This window comes from Barbatula barbatula, assembly GCF_947034865.1.
Source record: "Barbatula barbatula genome assembly, chromosome: 13".
NCBI classification, from domain to species: Eukaryota; Metazoa; Chordata; class Actinopteri; order Cypriniformes; family Nemacheilidae; genus Barbatula; species Barbatula barbatula.
Window position 1 is genome coordinate 18,364,515 of NC_136776.1, and position 26,273 is coordinate 18,390,787.

The following is a 26,273-nucleotide window of genomic DNA, read 5'->3' on the forward strand; positions in this document are numbered from 1 at the left end:
GCCTACAAAAGAACAAAAACATGAAATTATTTGCATTCGTTTTATACAGTGCCAATTTATGATGGGTTAGAACAGTGACTCCCTACTGTTCTGTGGTCCAGCAAAGTGCCGAAACTGTTTGAGGGTTGACATTTGTTATTGCCAAGGTCTTCACAGGTCCAACAATACTCAAAATGATTGACATCCCTGCTGAACAAAACAATTTATAGATTTTAATGGGAACTGTCCAGGTTTTAATGTTAACTATAATGGCTTCTGCTGGTTTCTACAGGTAATGTGTTGCATTCTGTTAATGGGATGTTATATGGTAGTTGGGAACCAACACAAAACAAAGAAATTCTGCTGGAATAAAATCCAAACCAAAGAATTTTCTAAAGGTTTTCAATGCTACAGCTAGTTCATTTCATTGTATCTAATGGAAACCATAATAACTTGCATTGTGTTTTTCATCAAGGATGACATTGTCTTAATATGACAAACGACATATTAACAATGATATACTATCATTCTTCTCATTTATGTATAAATTCAGTATATGAATCCACAAAATTCAACCAAATCCAAAGAGGAACTGACCATTATGGAGCAATGACGACATCTACCGGTAGGGAAAGAGAATTACTCATATTAACACAGTGGGTGACATCAGCCATGTCGTCATTTTGCACACAGTTGAAAGGTCGAAAAAATGGCCACTTCATTGATTTGTAACAACACGCAAAGCAGGTAAGAGAAAAGGGGGGTTAATCTTAATAAAATATCAGCGATGCGTGTGCAAAATAAATCATTTATGTGCGTAGTAAAAAGCACCAATAGCTATCTACTATAACAATGCAATGGCGTAAAATGAGTTTATATTATACAGAGTGAGTTCAGTGCTGAACAGAGATGTCAAGCAATTCGGCAAAAAGTTTATGTTTGATGCCAATGAGGAGACATGTTGGAATTCAGACCAGGTAAAACCATGGGTTCTATTAGTAAAAAATGGCATTTTACAACAAATATGATGGTTAGCTATGGTTACACTAACTATCATTATTTGGTCTACTAGGGAGGATGTCAGTGGGTTATTTTGGAGTTTCCACAGCCAGTGAAAGCGACAGAGCTGCGACTACAATTTCAAGGAGGATTTTCAGGGAAAACTTGCAAGATAGGAGGTTTTCGTCGACGTTAAACTCTTACACACATGTCCAAGCGATAAAACTTTAAGACAAACCTACCATGAGCTCCTTGGTTTGTGTTTCTGCTGAAGACATGCGAGTGTGACTTGAACTGTGCTTGTTTGTTTAGCACCTCAAGAACCGACAGGCGAATGACATCAAAGTACCGCGAGAACGATTTAAAGCAAACTTCTGTGGATCATTTTTCGAATCGCTCTCGCGGTACTTTGATGTCATGCCTCTGTCGGTAGTTGCGCGCCGCAAGTCGAACAAGCCTATGAAATACACGGTTATTAACCAATCAGAGAAGCCTTTGTTACCATAGAAACGTAAAATCACGATTTAATATGGTAGTACCGCCCACTCCCATAAAGCAGTATAGGCTCACCAAAGGTTTGCAATAAAATTCAAATATAACCCCCTAGTTTTGTAAATGTAGCATTTATTAGTGTTTAGAAATAATTGTGTTCATTTTGTATTATTATTCCTCTTGTATTTGAATTATAATAATTATTATATTTAATATGTACGTGACTCTTTCTTTTGTTTATCACAAACAAAGTTATTTTGAAAAATGTCTCTGTGGTTTTGTGTTCATACAATGAAAGTCAATGGGATCCAGTCTTGTTTGGTTACCAACGTTTTTCTAAACATCTTATTTTGTGTTCTGCATAAGAACATTTGAAATGACGTAAACGCAAGTATATAAAATATTTTGGGTGAATTGCCCCTTTAAAAATGTGTCTGTCAGTAATAGGCTCTGTTAAACCTGATCATGTAAATCAGAATTGAAGTAATTTTTTTACAGGTAATGCCAAAGAAGAAGATCTCAAACATATTTTAGACTTCTATCCGGAGGACAACAACTGTCTACAGATATCCTTCCATGCCAAATAGAATATTTAAATGCATTTATTTAGTTGCATTATCACATTTCTTCATTTTGTCTGCCAGCTGAACTCAACTTGCATTTTTGGAACAGTACTAGAATTTTAGCTTTTTATGCCTGGCTGATGGCCAAACTGTACATTTCTTTCATTTATCCCAAGCTTATCAAATCCTTGATTCTTCACCCACAGCTTTCCCATTCCAGATGCCCCTTTGGTGCAGAGACTCAAAATAGTATTTGAAAACAGCGCTGACTTTTTCGGAAGAATAATTGTTTACACTTTGGATATCCTGGGGGAAAAGATTTTGTGACATTCTCAGAAAAGAAGTATGAAGAGGGGGGAATGCCAACCAGTCTTTTTTTCCCTTGGTGATTGAGAGACTAAGTTCACGTTTGGTGCTGAAACCCTTTCCACCCATACAGTCATATTGCAAGTGATTTTCTTTGTATTTGTAATACAGAGATTCTGATATGATATAAATCCATCATATTCACATGCCATTTCAAGTCAATAAAGATTCATTTATGTGTTTTATTAAAAAATATAAAAACATATTGCTCTACCATTTCATTGTAAAGCTAAACAGTATGAAGGATTATTGAAAAGGTGTTTTTGTAAGTAGTCCTATGCTTCATGTGTTCTTCGATGGTTAAACTGGTTCCCGAAACAGTTTTAGAATGTGATCATCTAGGAGTTTTTGCACTGCAAAATAATTGGTAGATTCAACAGCTTAACATGATGAAGTCTATTCTGAAAATATAAACCACCAAATTTTACACCAATAAAGTAAAATTAAAGATCCCTTTTGCCAAAAATTAAAGATTCTGTCATCATTTACCCCTTTGTCATTTCAAACCTGTACGAAATAATCTGCAGAACACAAAAGCAGATATTTTGACAAATGTTGTAACTGGACCCCATTCGCATTGATTTTGTTTCCATATAATATAATTGAATGGGGTCCAATGCTGTTCGGTTACCAACTTTCATCAAAATATCTTCTTTTGTGTTCTGCGGAAGAAAGAAAGTTATAACGGTTTGAAATGACGAGAGGGTGAGTACATTTTTGGGCAAACTATATTACTTTTATACTTTGTTTGGACTATTAGTAGTACTTGCCTTTTTTGTGGCCCAGAGCAACAGCGAGGGCTACAGGGCTGTATCCAGAATCTGCTTCAAATGTGATATCTGCACCACATCCTGAAAACAAAATGACCTTAAGTTTCATCACAAATATACTTGGAAAATAAATGTTAGAAGACTTACTCAAGAGAGCTTCAACACATTTCAAGTGATTTCCACGAACCGCGTACAGAAGAGGAGTCCCACCATTCTATGTTAGAATGTGACAGTAACACATATTTAGTTGTTCAACAGCTGTGTCTTGTTTCAATTGATATATTTGGAAATAAAGTTATGTTCATACCCAATCATAGGAATCAATATCAACATCATGTTTCAGCAGAATATTAACAATATCCGCAAATCCCCCAGCACTGGCCAAAGACAGGGCGCTTTCCCGTTCCCGGGCCAGCGTTTTTGGATCGGCTCCCTGATTGAAAACAATAATTTTTTAACTCCATTTCAACCTGTGTTCTCCTACGGCTTGACGGCAGATGTCTTTCTCACCTTCTGAAGCAGAAACTCCACCATAGCTATCTCTCCAAAAGCAGAAGCCCACATCAACGGCGTGAAACCACGCTCGTCTTGATTGTTCAACAGAGAACTTTCTGTAAAAGAAGGCATATTGTGCATTGCATATTCTGCATGTTCCCTAAATCGTGCATGATGGTGTATTGTACCCTTGGCTAGATGAGTCTCTACTTGGGAAATTTCTCCCTGGGCTGACAGCTGATGTATGGAGAGGACTAAAAGAGAAAATTAAAACGCATTTTAATTTATGTTATATTAAAATAATATGTAAAAGGATTAGAAAAACACTGTACACTTACACTTAAAACAGCAAATATTTTTTAACATTAAAAAAACGTTCAACGTGTTTTTATGACAGTGGTGATTTATCAAGTTATAATACTTTTATGTAACGGTGGTATTTTGAAGTTAATGTTGTAATTTTACGTGCGCGTGCCGACTCACCATCTAAAGTGGCCGGTCGGACCGTGGCCTCGTTCCCACGCTGTTTGTTCGTCAAAGTGGTCGAGTGATTTAAAGCAATCTCCTCATATCTGTTCTCCATAATCTCTGAACATTACACCTGTTTAAAAAGCACACAACAGAGAAAAAAACAACACTGCAAGATCACCAACTAATGGCACTATCCTAAAATAAAAGTATGTTGACAGCTCTTACCTTAACCTACTGACACTTTATTGTCCTAAATATGATAAACGCTATAGAAAGTAGTATTATTATTATTCGAGCTTGTCCAATATATGCTGCTTTTGTTTCCTCATTCGTTCGCAAAAGTGAAACTGAAGTAGAATACGTTCACGTGCGTTACTCATAACACACACACACAATGATGAACTGACCGATCATATCATAGTGTGAAATTAAAACAATACTTTACGATAAAATATCATCGATTTTGGTTGCAAAATTATTCCCATCTTTCTTCTTTCAAGTAGGTTTGGAAGTGTGCCTAGGAACTATTTATTTGTCCAGAGCTTCCCCGGAAGGCCTTTTCGCTGCACACCCACCCATAGGAAAACACAGCGGCGCTTTGATAACAGAAGTAAACATATCCTACATTTATTTGTGGATTTTAAAACGATAAAAATGGACGATCAAGAAATGCAGTTGAAAGTAAAAAGAGGTACTATGTCTAGATTACAAAAGTTTGATGTTTGTTGTTGACGTTGACAAGAACATAATCATTTTAGCATGCTCGGTTATCTGTAATGCATCAGTTTGCAGAACTTACTTTTTCGTCCCAAACAATATAAACCCCTTTTAATAATGTTCACCGATACAAATCACGAAAACATAGTATAGATGAAGTTATTTAAGTGAAAATACATTAATGCAGTATATGCATAAATATAAAGCGTCATTACTTAAAGAAATAAATGAATTAAAGTGCAGTGTGGACGTATTAAATGAATTTAAGTGCAGTGTGGACGTAATAAATGAATTTAAGTGCTGTGTGGACGTATGTATTGTATTTGTGATTGCAGTTGACGATGTAATAAAGCTAATGGAGAGATATTGACTGTGTTTTATTTCTCTGTGTCGCAGTGACTGATAAATTCACGGAGAGTATGTACGTGTTGGCCAATGAACCGTCTATAGCCCTGTACAGACTACAAGAACATGTGAGGAGGTCTTTACCAGAACTGGTGCAGCACAAGGTGCGGTATATGATATGAAACCTGATAATCTGTTAAAATTTTGTTTAGTCTTTACTAAAAAAGTATGTTTTTATTATGAATGCCATATGAACCATCAGCCAGTTTAACATTGAAACCATTATAAAGATTCTTTACGTAGAGTGGATTTAATGGTGTTTTGCTTCACATCTCCCATCCCGCCAATAGAATCCGACATGTTATCAGTAGAGACCTACAAAGAGCATTATCATTTCCATCAAAACTACTTTAATTGAACTCCAATAAAACATTACAAAGACTTTCTAAAACGCAAGTCATTTAGATTTTAGAAAAAAAATGCTTACAATTTGACTATTGTGTCATGTTAACATATATATATATTTTTTTCTTGTAGACAGATATGCAGAGCTGGGAAGAGCAAAGTCAAGGAGCAATATACACTGTTGAATATGCATGCAGGTATAATTTGCTTATCTAGACAAACTGCTGCTAATGACTTACTCAACATTTTCTTATTGGTGTAACAAATTTCTCTCGTTGTGTTTTCAGCGCTGTGAAAAGCATGACAAATAGTAGCCTGTATTTCAAGAACATAGATGGGCTTCTCCGACAAGCCATTTCATTAAAGGAACAGATCAACTCGCAAGGACGCAGGTAGTAGACTCAAAAATGTTGCTCACAATAACATTTTTATTTTAGTAACCTTCTAGATATTGTGCTTCTAGATATATCATCTGTCTTCTAGATTGTCATAATAGATATTTCAATTTACTGTTTTATATCTAACTTGTCTGCATTAAAGAGAGAGTTTACCCGAAAAATAAAGATTCTGTCATTTATTCACCCTCATTTCATTTAATACCTGTATATGACTCTTTTTTTTGCTGTGGAACACAAAAGAAGATATTTTGAGAAATGCTTCTGTGGTTTTGTGTTCATACAATGGAAGTCAATGGAGGCCAATGTTGTTTGGTTATCAACGTTCTTCAAAATATTATCGTGAAAGTCATACAGGTTTGGAATGACATGAAGGTGAGGAAATGATAGGGCCACGCAACATACATTGCTTTAAAGAGTATGTACATTTATATTTTTGCTTGTTACATATTCACATCAAAGTTTTGCAACACCTGTCACTTTATATTTTGTTTTTTTATCATTTCAGTGCTACGAGTCAGTGTGATTGTTTTTTTGAGCTGTTTAATTTGTATTTAATTGTTTGCCTCACAGTTTTAATTTGCTATTTTTTCTGCTTTTGAACATGCACGTTGCTTCAGTGCTGTGAACCCTGCAAATAATCCAAATGATACACCCACACACGCCACAGTCACACCACCTTGACTCATGGAAGTTTTTCTTCAAGGTTAGTTTGTCTTCAGCCAACCGAGTTTCTACTTTGAGAAGTGAGCTGTTTTCTTGTGGTTTTTATGCAGAACCCTAAGTTTAGCTGTTATAAGGCAGGAGTACGCGGAGTACTATTTTTGTTGAATTGTGATACAAATAATAACTTTCTTTTGACACGTTTACTTAACCCATGTCATAAAAATATAAGAGATATTGGAATATCGCAAAAATGCATATTGCCGCATCCTATATGGTTGTCATTGGGTTTTGCAAATATCTCATCTAAAAAAAGTATTCAGTGCTTGTCAACTTGCAAATTTGGACATACAATGTTAAGGAAACGACATGTGAAACATGTATGTTGGTAATATAAGTTTTGTTTTTTAATGTAGTTCAAATGTATTTTACAAATTTTATGCATGATAGTGTATCCCATTATTTGGCAGATTTTACCAATTTATTTTATTAGCACATTTTTCTAAAATGACTTGCAACCCTATTGTGTTATTATGTGGAATTTAAGTGTGACTTTTCATTTCAGTTTGTGTACTTTTATTTAAATGTAATATTAACTTGATGACTACACGTAATGTAGTGAAAAAGACTTGAAGCTACTAAAAACAAAGCTACACTGATAATTTCACAACAATTAACTTTTTAACATGTAGTGTGAATTGTTTACACCTCTAATGTTATATTACATGTACAAAAAATAATTTCACATATCTTTTCATGTCACATAAATATCTCGGCCCTCAGAATCTAGGACAACAGTATACAGATGCTCAGTCATCAATTCATTGTATAATCATTATTGTGATATATATAGAATATTAAATAAATACCAATTTATACTAAAGTAGAGTCCTTGACTGTAGCTTTGCGAGCCAATACGGATCTCATCTCGCTGTTCACCCCGGTCCATGGTTTGCCTTGGATAGATTCATTCGTAAGGGTCCGGTGTGTCTGGCCGCCAGCACCGTAACTTTCTTGATCTCTGGAGTGACCATGAGGCCCATTGGATGGAGAGTACTGCTGTTTCTGCTTGGTTTCAACAGTAGCAGGATTTGAGAAATGCGCATGCAGACCGGCTAAGCTGTGCTGCCTTCTTGGCTGGTCTGTAAATCTTGACGTTTGAATTCTAAATGGGCTAATGGGGTCCATTTGGTACGGGATATGAGGGTGTTCTTTGCGGAAACGTTTGGTGCTACAGGCAGCCTGTATAAGGGCATGTATGACGATGAGTAGCAGGAAGAGAACGCCAGCGGAGAGCACGCATGCGCCGGCTATTCCAGTCTCGATCTCAAACACCAACAACATGTAAATGGACATAGCTGCAATGGGGAAATACAAATGTGAAAGTCATTCGATGTTATACATACATTATAGTATGACTTTTAAGCTATGTTTATGAATTGTAAGCAATGATATTTTGTGTTTGAACAGGAAAAGAGTTTTGGATTCCGGCATGATTAAGGATGGAGGAGAAAAGCAGAGCTCTGGGATATAAACCTGTGCATCTCTAAGCTTAAAGAGGGAACTTAAGGTCTGAATGAGCCCATCTACCATCTCCTACTACAACTTCTGATGATTACTGTGGATCTGAAAATGTTATGTTTGCAACACTTTTCATTTTCAGTACGTGTAAATGATCTAAGGAAGAAAGTTTGTGCAATATGTATAAGCTGCTTTACAAAAGTAATACTTTGTACATTATAAATCTTGTACAAGCTCTATGTGTGATGTAAAGAGGTCAACGTGTGATTGCGTTCTGTACATTTTAATATATTTTTTGTGCATAATGAATGGGTTATGACTTCCCTGTGTTTTGGTAGGCCAGAATGTAATACTTACCAGCTAGGTAAACTGAAACGCCAAGACAAAACAGCCCAATGGCCACGTGTCGGACTGCCCTGCTATCCAATAGGAACCAGTCGGCCCTTATGATGTAAACAAAAATGTGATTACCTATTCATGCATGTAAATTTGCAAACCAAATTGTCAGAATTGTCTAAAAGACCTGTTTCCTGAAATGGAAAAAGAGAAAGGAATAAACAGGACGTTCTATACTTTGAATTACATATTAGAGTATAAAGTTTAAAGGAGGGAGCCAACAACCCATTTTAACTTCAATTTCACTTTTTATTATTTACTTATAAAGTTTCTTATCAAATTTAACCACGTTGTTAATAGTAAAAGGTTATTGTATTGTAGTGAGACGATGGTAAATTTGTGGTTACTATGGTTATTGTAGTAAAACCATAGTTAAACTAAGGTTACTGTAGTAAAACCATGGTTAATTTCACTAAAGAATGGGCGCAAAATTGGACGCTTCACCCACAAATAAAATGAATGCATTTCATTGCATCAGATCAAAAACATTGATCTATTATCTGTGTATAATTTGTGCTTGTACTTTTCTCAGATGTATAATTTTAACCGAATGGTCTCAGGATGTAATGCAGTCAGTTGCCCTTACTTTCACATAGGCGGAGTGCCACCTGATATAGGTGTATAATGACATTCATTCATTTTAACTGTGACTTAACTGTACAATATACAACATATTTAAATCTATATATGTGCCATGCGCAGGTAAAAGCATACCTTAGTGCAGGGCCGGATTGGGACTCATTTTCAGCCCTGGAGTTTCATGCCTTAGTCCGGCCCACTTTAGTTTACGACTGACTATATTAAAATAATGATAATTAAAACCTAAGTCTGCAATAGCGCACTGTTCTCTACAGCCTTGAATTCATTGTCATTCAGTGAAAATACAGTAGCCTAAGTTTTGCTTCACAGTGAAGATTTATGAGAACAGTAAATAGCCGGACAGTCATAGGCGGAGTTTGACATTCGAGCCAGGGGGGGCAAAAAAAAAAGTCATTGTAGCAGCTGGGACCTGGGCTATCAATTGGGGAACACAGCCCTAACACATATGGACACAACAAACATGCTAAATAAACACATATATTTATTTTTAACCCAAAGAAGAAGAAAAAACAGTACAACAATACAATCATTCTTTTAGTAAACAGGTAAGCCACTTGACTGCGTCGCATCTTCGGACACAATTAGGATCAACGCAATAAAATTGCGGACCACTTTTGTTAAAATATTATCTTCAACCAAAACGAAAAGATTTTTAAAGTTTTTCTTTCCTTTTTTCAAAACACATTGTGGCAATGAGAGCGATTAAAAAACAAGTTATATTTCGCATTTTGTTGTACTTCATGAAACATTTAAAACATTTTGAGACAAGGGGAAAAAATAAAAAAGACGCCATGTGAGAGGCTACAGTATGCATAGATACAAAATTGCCTTTCTCTTATAAGTGTGACAAGACGGAACATTTTCAACTGACAGTCACACAATACTCCCCACTTTTAATTTTTATATCAGTGGGACCCCCGTCCCCATCCCTCAAAAGACAGCATATTGAAAGCAGTGTGTTGAGTTTAAAGCAGTTATTTGGCAGAGAAATCAAATTTACAGACCTAGACATTGTCCAGACTAGTGCAACAGTAATTTTCGTTTTTTGCGTCCAGCATATGCGTCGATAATGGTCTCAGGTGAGAGCTTGGCCGTAATGTCGCTTTCGATGTGAAGGATCGCAAGAGAGGAAAACCTGGCTGCTCCCATCGTCAACCGCAGCAAGTTCCTTATCCTTATTTAAGATATTTATAATATATAATTTTTTAAAGAATGCAATTATTTTTTTTGTTGAAACAATGCAATTACCCGTTTCAGTCGCCAGGGGGGGCAATGCTCCCCCTGCCCCCCCCCCGCAAACTCCGCGCATGCGGACAGTATCAGAATCTATTTTCTTTAAGAATTAGTGTTCATAAATATCCAAACATTGAAATACGGAAAAAAATATAAATTACAAAAGATTAAAATAAAATGTATTGCACTGTCTAATGACACTATAATTTATTTTAATGAAACGTCTGTTTTACAACTTCAAATATTTTTTACAAATATGAGAACATTAATTAAATAATAAAACTATTTGACTGTTATCTGACTTTTTTTCCACAATGATTTCTAATGATTGTTTCATCTCTTTTTCCTCTGCATAAGTGTAGCTTCAAGGAAACATGGACAACCCTAAAACATTAATTAACGCGGGCTTCGAACCGACGTCGGTCCGAATGTGGGACGGGTGCTCTAACAATGAGCTACCTTGCAACTATTGAGACAATTTTGTTTTGCACGGCCGCTAGCATCTTGCAATGCTCCTATTCCTAAATACCTTAACGTTAGCTTACCGGCCGTCTCCTCGTCTTCATTTGTTTTGAGAAAAAATGTGGTCGGCTTAGAACATTTGGCCGCGTCAGTTTCCAGAGCTTTCTTGCTTTTTATTCTGGCCTTTTCAGCGCCGCCTTTGCGCTTTCTGTCATCCATTTTTTTTTCTGACGGTTTTTTATTTTGAGCAACTTGCAGTGGCGCTGTCGGGGGCGGGGCCAGGGAGTCAAAAGATAATCACGTCATCATTAACCTGCAGGCTGCGCTCTGAGTTGGGCTGCGAATAAATATGAAATAAAAAAGAGTGGGGCTGCGATAAAATAATAAATAAAAAGATTAGGGCTGCTGTGAGTGAAGGCAGCCTAGGGAAAGCCACATTTCAACCGTGCCATGACAATACCGGCCCTCGCGGCCAAAAAAACTGACCGGCCCACCGGGAATTCTCCCGGTGCTCCCGATTAGCCAATCCGGGGCTGCCTTAGTGTATCCTGTGTCCCTCTGCATATTTCATTTGTGAAATAACTATGAAGCAGACACACAACCACAGAGCTCAGGTTGAGAGTTAGAGACAACGTTGACAGCACTGTAGAAACGGGCAATAAAACTTCGATAATCTCAGTCGACACAAAAGTCGGAGAATCTTTTATGGTGGCCTGTTGGGCTTGCAGCTGGAAAATCAAAATGACGGATAATACCGACATTATTGCGGATAAAATCCCTAAAAGCGCGAGCACCACCAGAGACCGCTGGCTGTAGGACTGCGTCATCTTCAAACGCGAATGAAAAGTTTTGCCCAAACTTTACCGCACAAACACAACGTTAAATCCGCAAAGATCCATCGATACGTTTCTTTTTAAGGTTTAATCTCGACGCCGACTTTCTTTTTGCGTGCAGTTTGCGATGCAAAACGATGCACGAAAAGCGCGTACTGGAATGCGCGTCCTCTCGTGTTGTTGTTCAGTCGGAACATGTGATCTACTTTAAATCCGCAGATTAACAACTTTTCGTGCAACAATGGAAGTTTTATTTGCATTGGGCAGTGCGATTTATTTGGGATGCAATTATCATTTCTGGTCCTTTTTGTAATCTGACTCTGTATAACTTTCCCCCAAGGACGGAGATTGCCAACATGCCATGCATTTTTGTAGTTTCCAACAGGTGTACAGCTAAAAAAAGTCAAAATCTGGGCCCATACAAATGACAAATGACAAATGAGGGTGCATGTGCATAGGTACATATTGCTTTGTATTTTACTTAGCAATTTAGCCTTCTTATATTATCTTCAATTTAATAGTGTGTTTTAACATCTATGTCAAAAACTCCCATAATTTAAATCTATTGCTAGTAATCTGTCACTGATCATTAAATTATATGACGGATTCAATTTGGTACAATTTGTAACACCTGTCGTCAATTACACATATAATAAGTCAATAACAAGAAAGATTGTTCTTAACTTAAACACTGTTTAGGGCACATATGTAATGTAAGAAGCTTTTTGAGTTTTGAAAGTAGTTGAAATAGGGGCAGCAGTTGCTGTGAAACTGATAAAGCTTTGGTTGCCTCAGAGACAAGCATTGCACTCCAGAGAATGCTTTTTTGAGTCAATGAAAAGCTTTTGAGGAACAGTTAACAGACACTCACCGGCCACTTTATTAAGCACACCTCGAGCTCTATTGGTGCTTTAATTATTCACATATACAGAAAAGTGCTGGAAACATTTGTCTGAGATTTTATTCTGTGCATGTTGACACAATAACATAATGTGGGTGCTGCAGATTTGCCAGATGCAAATCTCCCGTTCCACCTCATCTCAATGGAGCTCTATTGAATTGAGATGCTGTGGAGGCCATCTGACTGCACTGCAGTGAATCTATTTACATTTTGACTGTTTAAGATGATCTGAGTTCATCAGATCATGTGACATTGGGGTTTTTCTGTTGGAAGGTGACATAAAAAATTTGTCATTTTGGTCATAATGAGTGCAGCAACAACTCTCAGGTATAAAGAAAAAGGGTTGTACCAAACTAAAGAGTTAAAATCTATTATTTTAGATTTCTGGATATGATATACAGTGGTATATCTAGAAACACCATGCATTGTATTTCAGCCCATAACGGTGAACTCAAGGTCTGCTGCTGTGCTCTACGCGATAAGCCAGAGACTAAAAAGAGACTTCAACCTTCGCATTGAAGAATCACCTATACGTGTACGCTGACCAGAGAGGCTATTTCTGAATTCGAGAGACTTACCACATGTGCTGAACTTTAAGCCACTGATGCTGTCAAAAGCAGAAGTGAGAAGTTTCAGGAAAAAGGTTTTGAAAGCACATAACACTTTCCAGAGTTTTTCCCCCACATGACACCCAGACAGTTATTCAAAGTACTAAATAACATAGGGCTATACATTTGTTGTTGTATTTGTTGTATTGTCACAAAACCTATCCCTCAGTATTTTATGCTATATTTCTTGTAGGTTATATTCAGATTAGATTTGACTTTATTGTCATTGTGCACACATACCCAAATAAATGCATTGTTATTTGCACAGTTTTTATTTTTAGTTACCCCAGACATTTTGTTGTTTCAGAAATCATTTAATATTTTGCATGAAATTTTTATTAGGTTGCATATAGTTGCATTTTGACAACATACACCATATAGGATGCCCCTCTATTCAGGCACGTTGTCACAGAGAACCAAGGGGTGAATTGCTAAATCTTTTTTTCTGGGCAAACAGAGTAATGTATAAAAACATCTCTTATAAGGTATATGATTACTGATGACATAAAAAATCAAACATAGTCATTGGATTGGAGAGCCTGAATTATGTTCAAACACTTGCTTTAAAGCACCCATAAATCAATACTCTGATCTCAAGACGTCTCAAAAGACAGTCAATTATTACTATTCCATTACTATGCCATTATTTTTCCATCCTGTGTTAACAACATCTGTCTTCATCGTCCATGTTTTTTTATATTTTCTCTAGACGCGAGGAAATCCAGGTGCCCTGAGCTTCCTGCAGGACGGATGCTTGGGGACTTTAAGGAGAATGACAGGAGGTTGCTTATTCTTGCATCAGATGACATGCAGATTAAATTCTCGAGGGGTATCTAAAGCCACTGTGTTCATGAGATAGAGATAGTGGTAACTGCTTTACGTACAGTGGTTCCGTTGCGCATCTTGTTGCTACTTTGAAATGGTCTGTGAGATTTCCGCCGTCGGATTTGATACATTTTATAATAATAGTTTAAACCATAAAAATGGTAACTGGTTAATCTTTGGTTTATAAAAATCTTAACTATTCACATGATCTAAATGTTGCCACATGTATTTTATTTATGTGGTATTTATTATAGTAGGCTATATTAATACTATTATATACTATATATAAGTACTATTTGTATTCAGCAGATATTACAATGAATGAATGTATTATGTAACATAAGAGATTGCACTACACTTTTGCATAGAGATTTGCATACAGGATTTGCTTTGGTAATAAAATAGAAAAAACAAGTTGAATGAGATGTGTGTGTGTACGACCGGTTTACAAATTGACAACATAAAAACACACAAACAGATTTATTTGTAATAAAGTGCATTATTAGTAAACATTTAGTTATTTTAGTGTAGGCATTTATAATTTTATTTAATCTGCATTCATCACAATATTAAAACACTCTCTCTGTTAAATTCAAGCACATTGTCACGGCAAGCAGTACCACATTTAAAAAACAAATGTATTTTTATTTATAAAAATCTATTTTGGAAATACACAGAATTGTGTATAGTGGCTTGAAATGATAACTATATCACAGATATTAAGAAGTTGAATACATTTTAGCTCATAAATATCCAAACACCTAATAAATACAGAAAATGAATATTGTAATAAAGGTTGAAGAGTGTGCCATTTTAAAACAAAAAAAAATTAATTGCTAGTTGCCTCAGCATTCTTTATTCGCGATTTGCAAAAGATATATAGGAGTGCCTTCATCAATGAATAACAGGGAGCAAGGTGGACATGATTCGCAGCCAATGGGAATTTAAAGAGGGCGGGACATACGGCCTTTTCTACCAAAACAGATGCGGACAGTGCAGGAACAGCTGGAGATGATTGACGTCTTCCTCAGCCAGTTGTAACTCAGTGGGGGCGCGGTACGTTTACTCAACTGTATGAACCGCTGGAGATGCGCGCCTGTCAAAAGGGCTCGACGTTTGTTAGGTGATGCTATCAAATACAAAACCTCCTGTCGTCTAAATTATTGTTTTGGTGTGACTGTTCTCAGTTCAAAAGCAGGTAAGATCCGTTTTTGTAATTTGAAAGCCGATTTGGGAAAGTGGATATACTACTTGTAAAAGTCACTTTCCTCGAGTATATTTAGTTAAAGAAATCAAGATAACGTTCAAACAGAGCTAAATGACAAAAGTTAAGTTTAGCCTTAACAAATGAATATCTTATGTTTGTGTTAATGTGATGTTTATGCAAATAACTGTCCAGTTACTTGTCCGGTACAGTCCGGTTGGTTGCACGTGTAACGGTACACTATTCTGCAGTAGTGATCTCCAAAACCTGCTCTCTTGTGATTTGGTCTTGACTTTTTACCCCTAGTTGTGGTTTTTGGTTGGTCCAGGTTGCTCTACGGGGGACCGTCCACAAAAAAAACGTTTGTTGTGGTTCTTGTATTACTTCTTTCATGAAAGCTGTGCACTGTCCATATTGTGCACATTCTCTACCGCATATTTGATGTATTATTTATTTGACCTCATATTTAATCAAATCCATACTGTATTTGTATTATTTTGTGACTTTTTAACTCATTCAGTTACAGTTCTATACAATAAAAAATACTAGGTCTTAATAAACATAAACTTTTTTACTATCTGATGAAACCATGATCAATGCGTTACCTTTCTGGCAACTGAAACTTTATTACACAAAGTGGTTTTAACACATTTTATTCACAAATTCTCACCTCCTTATCACAGCTTTTGTATGTCAGTCTAGGCACTTGTGAGTTCACAGATTTATGGGGTTTGGATCCATATTGACTATTTGTATTGACAATGAACTATTGTATTAATTGAGCTACAGGGATGTCACATCTCAGTTTTTCTCAGGCACATCTAACATAAACCCATAGACTATGCTGCGTTTCACAAGATACAGAAATAATACATCAAGCTCAGTTACTAATACTAAAAACAACAGCATTATTTTTTGATAAACACATCTTGAGTTCACCTAGATCTTTGCAGCTTAGGCCTCTCTCTTGCAAGTTTCCTCTTGTCATTTTGTATGCAAATACGAGTCTTACTTGCTATTTTCGTCTCACATGGGTTTCTCATCCACCGATACAAAAACCAACCATCAAGCCCCAAACAGCTGAACTGCCTGTACGCTGCAGGTGTCAGTTGCGTCTGGTTTTGAAACACGTTTGACCTCCATTAGCAAATTATGATACGCTTGCACAGAGCTCATTTATTGTGTTCCCGGGCTCCAACAGCTTTGACTTGTCTTGACAAAGGTGTTTGTTGTTGGTGTTCTGATAGTGTGGCCCCCATGAGAGAGCAGGCAATTACTCCCCTCCTGCACCAGAGTAAGAGCTCCGCTGAAGGACCCCGAGTGGCCTCTGTTTGTGTAACTCTTTTCCACTGTCTGGCTTCTGGGAGGATCTCACAGGAAGCTGAACATGCACAAAGTGGATCCAGAGGTGCAACAGTTGAAATATGCTGTGTGGGGATGTACATTATATCGGAATCACTGAAATATTGCAATTGTGCATATCGTGAAGGTTTTCATTAACTTCATAATTTTTAAGGAATAGTTCACACAAAAATGAAAATTCTGTCATCATTTACTCCCCCTTTAAAGCTGTATAACTGTCTTTCTATTGCAGAACACAAAAGAAGATATTTTGAAGAATGTTGGTAACCGAAAAACAGTTGGTATCCATTGACTTGCATTGGTTTTGTTTAGAAGTGAAGGGGTAACCGCCGTTGTTTGGTTACCAACATTCTTCAAAATATCTTCTTTTGATCTTCAGAAGAAAGAGAGTCATACAAGTATGACAACAGGGTGAGTAAATGATGACAGAATTTTCATTTTTGCATGAACACACAGTGCCTGTTTGTTATGAGAGAAACAGAAAACGCGTGTGGTTTCGTTTAAAAAAAATGTATTTGCAATTATCACATTTTTCTTTAATATTTATGTTATAATAATCTATATAATATAATAAGCTATGATATGAAACATATCATTTGTATACTGTGTATAGTGAAGTCCATTTTCTTGCAACCAACTAAACACGTGAAGATGCATGAAAAATATCATTATGAAACGCGTATCCAAAACTGTGTCTGTGTCAATGTTTACCACAGCATCTTGTCGAGACCACGAAAAAGTCCAACAATTCTGAATTGAGTATAATTGCTGAAAATAATGCAAAAACTAAGATGTTCAAAGGGGTTTCCAAAACACTTAATCTATATAAAGACTATTGGTCGGTCAGGTATGTAGCCCCGCCAGCCTCAGGTTTGCGCACTAAAAGCAACACCAAACATCATATTCAAACGTTGCTTTCATGTCTATTGCTTAAAAAGTACATTCATATTAAAGTGTATTTATTTCAAGCTGTTCCCTTACTATCAGCAAATGCTTTAACAAATTTGAGGAACACTAAAATTAGCCCCGTCACTTCGTTTGGTGATAGAGATCTCTTCACCAATGTATTTCACTTCCTCGTGTTATAAATATACCTCATGATCAACTGGCTGACCTGATACAAGCCACCTGTCAAACCTTCAGGAGTACGTGCAACGTGCATAGATGCGCATGTGCATAGTATCTTCAATGGACACGCAGGATCGTCTTTATTGCTCGTTCGCCTTTGTGGCAGGGGGGGTGTGAGGGCAACGGGCAACAGCGGGTCGTGGGAACAGCGTCACTCTCTTCGCAAACCGTTGGCTTTGAGATTTTAAAAATAGTTGAGGTCACATGTCTAATATGAGATAAAAAAATTATGTCTGAACTCTCTGGGGTTTTACATCGGCAGTTAGTAGGAAAAATGTCTGTGGTTTGTGTGTAGCTCTCTTACTCCTGTGCTTGCAACACAAAGCGTGGATGTGATGTCCAAGAAACGCACATACTGATAAAAATGTATAGGCCACCTTGTGCATTCACAGTGCGCCACTTCAAATACCTAATGGATATTATATGTAAATATAAAACCTTTTTTAAAGTAAAACGTGGTTTGGGAAAGCAGTAACCAAAGCGTATTGTTTATACACAAACAAACAACACATGAAGAGATTGGTTCCAAAATGAGATGACCTAGATTTTATTGTGTTAGTTTTTGAGTATTTTTGAGATAGTATGGCTTAAATCAAAACAAGACAAAAATCTCATTTTGGAACCAAACTTTTTATATGAAGTGTGTAGAACCTGTGAAACATTTGTCTCCGTTTGGCTCATGGGAGAGGAGGGGGTGGATAAAACTTTCCCTTCGTTCAAACACTAGTGTGCAGTTGTAACGCTAATGCTTACTTTACTGTACCTTTAAATGGAGATGACATATTTCAACCCACGCCTCATGGAAATGCTCGTGTTTGTGCTGGGATAACCCAGACTGTGGGGGTGTTCGCCTGCTAACTTTATTCTCAACTCAGTCTCTGAGGGGGTTTATGTAAACAGTGTGGTGTAATCCACTGTTGGGAATTTGGGGTGGTAGTTTGGTATCGGCTATAGATGGTTTCATCTTAACAACATAACGTCACTACGAATGGTCACTTTTGTGACTCCAACTTAACTTCCGGTACACATTCACAAACAACAGAGTGCCTATAGATTATTTCTGATAACAGTCAAAAGAAACCGAGAAGAACGGTTACTTGGCTAAACTTGTCTCTCCAATATTTTGAATTTATGCTGGGATATGGAATATTACTACTAATGAATAACTGTGCTTCACTGGCAATGGCAAGTATGTTACCTAAAAAAGTAGGGTAATTTTATCATTCTTTATGTGTGTTTCCACATAAAGACAAACTTGATTTGAAGCCAAATAAATACATTCAGAGTTCTTCAGGTTTTCCAGCCTTAATGGGATAGTTCACTCAAAAGTCTTTAATTTGACTTTCAAAGCTGTTTGACTTTCTAACTTCTGAAAAACACAAAAAAAGATATTTTGAGGAATTTCGGTAACCAAACAACTAGGGATGCGCCTATTTGTAAATTGTAATGTAAACGATAACCAATAATTCTTTAACATTGGAAGCCGATAACCGATATCTCTAAATAGTAATATAACATTTTCTGAGACTGAACATCCCCCCCTTGAAAACCATCTACCAAGCCTACTATATACTAGCTAAAGATTCTTTAAGGTTTCTGGTATAATGTTTATTTATGTAACAAATTAAAGATGTTCTTCGAGCAACCCAGAAAGTGTTCTCAACAGCCACAAGTCAAACAGGTCTCAAGACAGAAAGGATTCAGACATCAGTCGGCAACTACTTGCTTTTGTTTCTATTATTTACACATTCATAAATAACTATCCCTTTAAGGCACGTTTACACCAAGAATAATAACTATATGATGACTATGGCATCGTTCACATCAGTGGACAATAATTGAATTTTATTTTGAAAGAGCTCTTTAAATTGATAAAGCGATAAGCCCCAAGAAGCAGTGGGTTACAATGCATATCATATCAGCTAAGGGTGTTGTGGCACGATGCTAAGTGGAGTGCCTTAAACCCCCTTAGCTGTTATAAAATGCACTGTAACCCACTGCTTCGTGGGGCTTATTGCTTTTATAAAATGGTTATTCCGTGTGCGTAGCAAGGGTTCATAAAATAAAGTATATTAAATGATATTTAGGCTATGTAATGCGTTATAAATGGGTCTATTTTATAACGGCTTTGAACTAGGCTCAGCCATCAGAATCATGGACCAGAACTGACCATTTTCTTAAATAGATTTTTATATTTAGAACAAATGAAAAATAAAGACTCGTTATCTAATATTGTATATTTGTTTTGTTTTCAAGAACAAATACTAATGTCATCCATTGCCTATAATTTAGTTTAATAATTTAATAATAATTTAGAAGTCTTGGCATTTTAACAACAGCTTACAAGTTTTACTTGACGGATATTAAACAGTATAGGTTTCCCATTTATTCTGGTCTCTTATGAATTTTTCTTCATTATCGGGCCTTTATTTAAAATGTTATGCTCGTCAGAAAAATCTTCTACAGAAGAAATGTAAATATTGGCACAATTATATTTTTGTATACAATATACATTGTAAACGTTATTATTTACATTTCTCCTTTTAACAGGGTCAGTAAAAACCTGCTCCAAACACAATATTATGGGGCGAAAGAAGATACAGATTTCTCGGATTCTTGACCAACGCAATCGTCAGGTTGGTACGCTTTCTTTTCAACACCACTTTTTTTAAAAGAAAGGTATACATTTCTATGTATCTCAACTGGTCTCAACATTGTGTTAACACTGCAATGGTCGTGGGTTAAATTTGGATGATAGTGTTTGCTAAATTCCATAAATGCAAATAAAGCGACATTGGCAATTAATATGTTTCTCAGGTAAAGTCTCTTTGTTATTCAATTTAATAATAAATGTTTTATTTTTATAGTTCTTTTCCACAATTTTGCATTTTTGCAAAGTATCTTTACCACATTATAGGGGAATGGGACAAAACAGTACTAGAAGTAATGAAATAAATTAAAAAAAACAATTATATGGTATATAATACATAATGGTATTGTAGATTACATGGTTTTTGTGAAAATCTTTCAGACTGTCTTGTACCCAAACTCGGTTATATTTTCACAAACTGGTAGAGGTCGAGCCCGATGATGTTGGTTTTGTCGCTTTACTTTAGAATGTGATATGTTAATCCATGGTCCCTTCAAGGTGTGAAACACAGGCTCGCTAAGTTCTAAATACGTGTTTAAAATAACACATGCGAGAAGTCAAACCATGGTATCTTTGTGGGGTCTGTCAGTGGTTTCTATAACAATAGAGCTGTGGTTTCTTGTCCCCCTCAAGGTGACATTTACCAAGCGCAAATTCGGTCTGATGAAAAAGGCATACGAGCTGAGCGTGCTGTGCGACTGCGAGATCGCTCTCATCATCTTCAACAGCACAAACCGCCTCTTTCAGTACGCCAGCACCGACATGGACAAAGTCCTGCTGAAATACACAGAATACAGTGAACCTCATGAGAGCCGTACCAACACGGATATACTGGAGGTACAAGTCAAATCTCTCTTTTCTGAAATTGAAATGTCATTGAATAAAATGTTCTTCTTTAATGGTTTTGTATTTTATTTCATTTTAATTAAACTAATGCCCCCTCGGGTTACATTAAAGCATCAAAATATAAGGTGTATGGTGCAAAATTCTTCCCAAAGCTGAACCTCGGTTTACACTACAAATAGCTATGCAACTTAGTTTTTTTGCATCTTTCATTATGTGTTTGAATAAAAATCATAAACGTTCATTCCTCAAAGTTGGATATCACTTTTGGCCATGTCTGTTAGGCTGTGGTGTTCATGTGGGAGGTACAGGTTCAAATTCGTCCTCTGTCCTCTGTCCTGATCCCATGACTCTCTCTCCAGACTTTGAGAAGGAAAGGATTGGGCCTTGAAAGTGCTGAGGTCGATCATGAAGATAGCTTGTCATTCGGAACAGACAAATATCAGCACAGCGACGGCATGGATCTATCCATCGCTCGCCAGCGATTTTATGTGAGTTGAAATCATTCTTACGACAGGACCTGTGGTCACTCTGTGGTTTCATAATGCTTTTACATCATGCACCTTAGCTGCAATAAATCAGTGAGACATGCGCTTGTTTATGCGAGATGCATGCAAACTAAACTTAAAGGGATGGATCACCTCAAATAAACATTTCGTCATTTATTCACCCTCATGTTGTTTAAAACCTGTATGCCACTCTTTCTTTGGTGGAGCATAAGATATTTTGAGAAACGTCTCAGTTGTTTATGGTGTCCATACAATGGAAGTCAATGGGGTTCAATGTTGTTTGGCTACCAACGTTCCTCAAAATATGTTCTTTAGTGTTCTGCAGAAGAAAGAAAGTCATACAGGTTTGGAATGAAATGACGGTCAATAAATGATGAAATCATTTTGAGTGAACTCTTCCTTTAATCCATCTATACTTGATATAGCCTACCTACTTTCGGGCATTTGTTTTTCTACCGTGCTCTCATAATGTGTCTCAGTTTAAACACCTGAAATCTTTTCCCAGGCTCCTTCTGTCATTTCTACAGAAACTCAGATGATGGGTTCAAGCATTGAGAATGGCTACACCAACTCCTCTAATCCAAACCTTGGCAGGACATTCTCCTACAAACCTCTGTGCACCAGACCTGGCTCGGCCGGCTCTTTAGGCTCCAACTCTCACGCGGCACTCGGGGGTCCACACTCAGGTAAAGCCCCATCATTGAAAAACTTCTTTTATAACCATTAAAGAACTTTTATTTTAAGAATGCATCAAGCGATGGATGTGTGTGTGCATTAACTTATTACATTGATGAACTGAAGTCAATAATTCCGTTTATACCAGGGTTACCACGTGGCATTGTCCAAATGTTTAATTTCAATGTTTGTCATGTTATCGTCGTTTAAATGCTGTTGATGGTAGAACTACTTTCAGAAGCATTTCCTTTCAAGCGTCCGTACGGACTCGGAAGCTTGAGCGACGTGTGTGTGCGTGCGTTCGTGCGTGCGTGAGAGAGCGAGAGAGAGGCATTCTTCCAAATAACTTTCTCTTTGTTCATCAGAACATAATAAAATATGAATGAAAAAAATTAAAATGATACAGATTTGGGGTGTGAGTAAATGAAGATGTTTTTGGGTGAACTGTACATTTAAAGACTTTTGTTGTTTAAGAGACTCGCCTGCTGCATTATAGACTGAAAATGAAGTTCAAACTGATCTATGATATCATAGCAATTGTTTATTTGTATATTTTTAATAGGGCAATAAACATAACACTCCCTGAATGAAGCATCTTATTTCTTGGTTCACAGGAAGTTGTCTTATGCATGAAACAGACTCCGCTTCTCAGCCACATACACATAGTATGAGACAGTATCTAAAGGGCGAGCTGTGGTTTAGAGTAGAACATCGCACATGCTGAAGTTTATGATGCATCAATCATGTGACTATTAGTGGTGCATCATGGGAAAGCCGCATTACAGAACCTGCACGTTATGTTGTGGTCGCATCCAGCACTAAAGCTCTGCGATTAGTACAGAACGTAGCTTCTAAATGTGACTGCGGTCTCACAAATCAATCCTTTGTGATGTAGAAGCAGACGGCCAGGCTTCTCAACGTCTAAACCGTCAGATCAAGGCAGTTTCACGCTTATCAGTGGAATTTGTGCAGGTGTCGAACCTAGATAGTGAATTAAAGGCCATATGGTGGAGAAAACTTCTCCTTTTAGTGACCAACAGAGAAGGAGGGAGAGAGAATGAGAGAGAAACTGAAAAAAATCGCACCCACATCTTGTTTTTTACTTCCCATATGACTGAAGGTCTGGGCTACTCGATGTTCTCACATGGCAACCTGAGCAGAGCTTTGGAGATGAAGACTACGCCCCCTCTGAATATGACTGGAGATGGACGGCGAATCGACCCGCACACGGGGCTGTGCGCAACTCGCAGCAATCTGACCAATGCTGTGAGAGAGTCCACCAAAGTACTCATTTACATATCCATGAGTATTTTTATGTTACTACAGTACTTGTGATCTTATAGACATTTTGGGGTTAGTTCACCCAAAAATAGGGTACTCAATGTAATGCAAAAATGTGTGTTTTTGGTTTTAATCTAGAGAGCTTTGTATCAGAGTATGCACGCTGGGGGACACATGATGACTATGGGCAAGACGGGCTTACTGGGTCACAGTCTGGCGAACTACGGGGCTTCAGGTCAGAGCCGAATACACAAACCTGCTAAGCCAATAATGCAATTATGTTTATGTTTGTATATTACATTCATATTTTATTGTAAATAACTATAGCCTATCTGCAGAGATCAATTGCATCTTTTTAACAGACTGCAGTCACCCCAGTTACGCTGTGGGCTATCAGCGCAATTCTATGAATACATGGCAACCTTTGCCTCATCAGGACGGCCACCAATCCATGATCAGACAAGGGTGAGACGTCTTCTATTTTTCATGTTATACACATGAAATATTAAAATGCACATGTGTATTACTGTGAATGATGACATTTAAAATGTCTAAATTTATCTTAATTAGTATTATCTATAGCATTGATAAATTTACTACATTCAAGTACTATATTTAAAATGTAATTTTGTTTTGTTTCATTTCTTTCATTTTATTTAATTAAAAAAAATGAGAATTTTTTCATCGTGAAAATATTAACTATTATGGTTCTTAAATGTTTTTTGTATAACTGATTAATTTTGTATTATATTCTTTTTCTCCAGTTTTTTTGTATAACAGTAGTTTTGTGAGACTACATGATATATGTATATAGGCCTATATTTAAAATCCCTGTGAACCTGGAAGTTGCGATTGTCTTTACTTCCATTTTCTGACGCATTTCCAACAAAACACAGGCTCAGATAACAGGTGTCTGTCATTTCATTGTAGGATGGGCTCAGTAGGAAGCTTCCAGTCCCAGAGCACCTCCCCGCCCCACCCCTCACTCAACCTGAGCATCAAATTAGAGCGCACCACTCCTGACCACACGCTTTCAGCCACGTCCCCCGCCCGTCACATGGTGCAACACTCACCAATGGAAGAACCCAAAGTGTTAAGCCACTCTCCGAAAGAATACACTGCTTTGGAGACAGAGGAGATACCGAAGGGAGGTTTCTCCGGTCAGCAAGGTCCACACAGAGACCCTGAAGAGAAAGGCGATCCGTCATTGAAGCAACGTGACATCAGTAATGGATGGATAAGATAGTAGTCCATCTCTATTATGGCAGTCCAGATAAAATGTTGATAAACAAAAGAATTAAAGAGAATCAGCATTATCCAGCAATGGCTCTGGTTCTAAATGTCATTTTGGAAAGATGTGTTTGGTTAAACCCAAATATTGTTTTTTATGTGATTGCAGCTTTCTTCACGTTTAAAAGAAACATGCGTCACGTTTGCTTCATTATAATCAGTGTTGCAAATGATATATAATTAGGTGATGCATCACATATTTTTCATGTCGCTTAAAAGACTGAATGCAATGTACACAATTATCACTATAACATAATAAATGTGATCGGTTTTATATCGAACCGATAAAAATCACACAGGTAATCTCATCAATTTAATCCCATTTTCCACCAGAGCAGCATTCAAAATTCAATGCTTCTCCTATATTGAATTGTTTTTGTGTACAGTACTTTATGTAACTGTATCTTAAACAGGTGAGGCTGTAGTTTGGCCTTTTTGTGCCTGTTGTCTTTTACTTGTCAAGATCAAATTATTCAGTTGTATAATATACAAAACTCAGCTGCGTTTTGTTTCCAACTGCCATTTGCTTTGTTACTTAAGCCTGTTTTGTGTGAATAATGTGTAACTTCTTGCTGTTCATGTTGTGCATTCTAACCATTGTTCAAGTGGCCCTATTATCAGTTGAAGTGCGTTGCAGTGGCCACAAGAGGGCAGCACGTGACTCAAAATACACAAGGCGCCTCTGAAAACTTGCTTCTTTATGTCACCATACTTTGTAACCTTGTACAAAAATATTAAAGAAACGCATTTGTGCTTTTTTTACAGTATCACACATTAAATCTCAATGGTATGGAGGCATTTAAACTCGTATTTAAACATTACAGGCTATGTGTGATATACAAATTGTGTAGAAGCACCTAACTCTGTTTGTAAGGCTAAACTTCACATGAACTGTCTGATGATTTCAATGTTCTACAGTTGTCGATAATGATGTTGACCCAACTTTTCATGTTAATTTAGGCAAAGTATTACTTGTAAGTGTAACATTTTAAAACTATTTTTGACTAAATTAGTCCACTTTTTAGATTATAAAGGCATACATTTAAGCACACTTAAACCTTTTAAATGTCACTGTTTCTTGGGTGAAACCCTTAGGTTTATTTGAGATTTTCACAATTAAATTCTATAAAGCCTATCAAACTTTATCACTGGCAAGGTGTTCGTCTCTAGAATAAATATTTGACCAGTTTATTATAGAATAAACTATGTAGAAAAAGTAACTGGTCTAAAATAAATTAATTCTCATAATTAAAATGTTATAATATTATAAAATGTTATAAAATATTATTATT

The 26,273-nt window shown here is 36.8% G+C and overlaps 5 protein-coding genes across 8 annotated transcripts; 3 read left to right on the forward strand and 2 right to left on the reverse strand.

Annotated features, from left to right (window-relative positions):
* Nucleotides 1-688: 688 nt before the first annotated feature.
* nr2c2ap (nuclear receptor 2C2-associated protein) lies at nucleotides 689-2,360 on the forward strand (the record flags this gene model as incomplete). Its single annotated transcript, XM_079471369.1, has 5 exons — nucleotides 689-726; nucleotides 866-956; nucleotides 1,052-1,157; nucleotides 1,969-2,036; nucleotides 2,238-2,360. 5 exons carry the CDS (start codon nucleotides 689-691, stop codon nucleotides 2,358-2,360), a joined length of 426 nt encoding a protein of 141 aa, XP_079327495.1.
* Nucleotides 2,361-2,483: 123 nt separating this feature from the next.
* rfxank (regulatory factor X-associated ankyrin-containing protein) lies at nucleotides 2,484-4,678 on the reverse strand. 2 transcript variants are annotated; one of them, XM_079471367.1, is made up of 8 exons: nucleotides 4,361-4,678; nucleotides 4,148-4,265; nucleotides 3,853-3,918; nucleotides 3,680-3,780; nucleotides 3,477-3,602; nucleotides 3,317-3,383; nucleotides 3,170-3,250; nucleotides 2,484-2,752 (listed from the first exon to the last, which is right to left on the reverse strand). In XM_079471367.1, exons 2-8 carry the CDS (start codon nucleotides 4,245-4,247, stop codon nucleotides 2,700-2,702), a joined length of 594 nt encoding a protein of 197 aa, XP_079327493.1. In that variant the 5' UTR covers nucleotides 4,248-4,265; nucleotides 4,361-4,678; the 3' UTR covers nucleotides 2,484-2,699. The 2 variants fall into 2 exon arrangements, with proteins under 2 accessions (XP_079327493.1, XP_079327492.1); XM_079471366.1 differs by having other exon boundaries at nucleotides 3,680-3,918; nucleotides 4,361-4,534.
* On the forward strand, nucleotides 4,510-9,082 carry borcs8 (BLOC-1 related complex subunit 8). 2 transcript variants are annotated; one of them, XM_079471370.1, is made up of 6 exons: nucleotides 4,510-4,826; nucleotides 5,249-5,361; nucleotides 5,735-5,799; nucleotides 5,890-5,994; nucleotides 6,618-6,703; nucleotides 8,131-9,082. In XM_079471370.1, exons 1-5 carry the CDS (start codon nucleotides 4,790-4,792, stop codon nucleotides 6,679-6,681), a joined length of 384 nt encoding a protein of 127 aa, XP_079327496.1. In that variant the 5' UTR covers nucleotides 4,510-4,789; the 3' UTR covers nucleotides 6,682-6,703; nucleotides 8,131-9,082. The 2 variants fall into 2 exon arrangements, with proteins under 2 accessions (XP_079327496.1, XP_079327497.1); XM_079471371.1 differs by lacking the exon at nucleotides 6,618-6,703 and having other exon boundaries at nucleotides 4,691-4,826; nucleotides 8,131-9,058.
* Nucleotides 7,045-11,699, reverse strand: tmem221 (transmembrane protein 221; the record flags this gene model as incomplete). Its single annotated transcript, XM_079471365.1, has 3 exons — nucleotides 7,045-8,018; nucleotides 8,539-8,624; nucleotides 11,410-11,699. 3 exons carry the CDS (start codon nucleotides 11,697-11,699, stop codon nucleotides 7,534-7,536), a joined length of 861 nt encoding a protein of 286 aa, XP_079327491.1. The 3' UTR covers nucleotides 7,045-7,533.
* Nucleotides 11,700-15,119: 3,420 nt separating this feature from the next.
* On the forward strand, nucleotides 15,120-25,748 carry mef2b (myocyte enhancer factor 2b). Of its 2 annotated transcripts, none has more exons than XM_079470761.1 (9): nucleotides 15,120-15,237; nucleotides 20,284-20,369; nucleotides 21,017-21,220; nucleotides 21,589-21,717; nucleotides 22,241-22,421; nucleotides 23,531-23,694; nucleotides 23,830-23,926; nucleotides 24,054-24,156; nucleotides 24,622-25,748. In XM_079470761.1, the coding sequence occupies exons 2-9, from the start codon at nucleotides 20,316-20,318 to the stop codon at nucleotides 24,935-24,937; spliced, it is 1,248 nt and encodes a 415-aa protein (XP_079326887.1). In that variant the 5' UTR covers nucleotides 15,120-15,237; nucleotides 20,284-20,315; the 3' UTR covers nucleotides 24,938-25,748. The 2 variants fall into 2 exon arrangements, with proteins under 2 accessions (XP_079326887.1, XP_079326888.1); XM_079470762.1 differs by having other exon boundaries at nucleotides 15,125-15,237; nucleotides 23,531-23,676.
* The last annotated feature ends 525 nt before the right edge of the window (nucleotides 25,749-26,273 follow it).